Source organism: Otolemur garnettii, unplaced genomic scaffold (genome assembly GCF_000181295.1).
Source record: "Otolemur garnettii isolate 467f Iridium unplaced genomic scaffold, OtoGar3 scaffold00003, whole genome shotgun sequence".
In the NCBI taxonomy this organism is placed as follows: Eukaryota; Metazoa; Chordata; class Mammalia; order Primates; family Galagidae; genus Otolemur; species Otolemur garnettii.
This window is the reverse complement of record NW_003852398.1, coordinates 21,432,033-21,433,578: the sequence shown is the minus strand read 5'-3', so window position 1 is coordinate 21,433,578 and position 1,546 is coordinate 21,432,033. Positions and strand designations below refer to the sequence as shown.

Below are 1,546 nucleotides of genomic sequence, written 5' to 3'. Positions count from 1 at the left end.
AATGGAGGAGCAAGAATCCAGTGTACTCAATTCTAATATGAAGTCACCTGATGATCTAATATTCACATAAGAGAAAAACTCAAAGCAATTCAAGGTAGGGGGTGGGGGAACTAGGAAGCAGGGAAAGGAGAGGGGAAGGGTGTGCTCCCATTTAAAGGGCACAATGTTAGGGGGAACAGCATACCTTTTGAGGAAAGACACACTTATAAGAGGGGATCTACCTAAAATCTGCAAACAATGCAACCTAATTCTTTGTACCTTCAAATTAATATGAAACAATAATAATAACAAAAAAACCCATAAAAGCCCTAAACAATAAGAGTAAAAAATTATAATCACCTGTTAATGAAGATCTAAAATAATGTAAAAAAGAATTCTAACAATCCCTGGAAAGTTGTGTTTATAAGGCATTCATAATAAATGGGGACAGGGAGAAGCTACAAGAATAAATAAACCAACCAGTGGTTGAATTAGGACTACGTTATTATCAATACTAGATAAGACACAGTGAGATCTTAAGAGCACTTCTGCGTAGGTTTACTTTAAAAAAACGAAGTGAGATTTTGGCAGTGCGATATAAATGAACACTCTGAGGCATAAAATAGCCAAAACAGAGTAGCCAAATACTCTCTTTGGCCTGAAAATATGCAAATAATTCTACAGTTCTCAAAGACACAGAAAGTGCTTGGATCAGTCAATGATATGAGGGATAAATCAGAATATCAAACATAAATGAGCTTCCCCAACTAACATTACAGATGGCATTAGCCAGCTTGTGATCAAATATATGTGCAATTATACAAGAGACAAATACATACCCATCTTCATTGCCAAGAGCCATGATTTTGCCATCTGCTTTCCAGCTGATCTCTGTGTGTACAGGCAATTTGTACTAGAAAGCAAAACAAACCAATCTTGACTATAAACATTGCTCTCTCCATGTAACATAGAAATCAATGAAGACAGCATGAGGAGAAAAATCCCTAGAGTTAAAAAATGTGCCAATTATACAACAGCCATTCTTGTAAATAATCTATATAATCAGTAAAATAATTACTGAGTATTCTAATTTCCTAACAGAGAGAAAAAGAGAGAGGCCAATAAGCACTGAATGTCTACAGTGTTTCACCTTGTGAAATGACGTTCATCCCACAATAAATGGCCCACTAGCTTTGATGACAAGGGGGTTCATGGTCTGTAACAAAAGCTATACACATTCTCTTTGTTTCCTTCCTTTATCTTTCAAAGCTTCCTTTCCCCCTACCTCCACATGTTAGTATTTCCCAAGGCTGCCCGGGCCCTCTTCTTATCTCTTAAGCCTACTTCATCTACATGCCCAAATTCTATCTTTGTATGAAGGGATTCCACATTTCTATTTCTAGCCCAGACTCATAGTATAAACTGATGCATTCATTCAACTGCCACTAAATTAAAAGCTTGTTAAGAACAGGAATTTTGGGCTCAGTGCCTGTAGCTCAAATGGCTAAGGCGGCAGCCACATACATCAGAGCTGGTGGGTTTGAATCCAACCAAAAAAAAAAAAAAA

General features: G+C 37.0%; 1 protein-coding gene across 2 annotated transcripts in view; it reads right to left on the bottom strand.

The window, feature by feature from the left end:
- Positions 1–1,546, bottom strand: part of GEMIN5 (gem nuclear organelle associated protein 5) — a 61,359-nt gene that overhangs the window by 39,506 nt on the left and 20,307 nt on the right. For both annotated transcript variants that reach the window (XM_003782011.2, XM_012808679.2), the window contains exon 12: positions 819–892. In XM_003782011.2, coding sequence (XP_003782059.1) covers positions 819–892 — 74 coding nt within the window. The remainder of the gene's footprint in view (positions 1–818; positions 893–1,546) is intronic.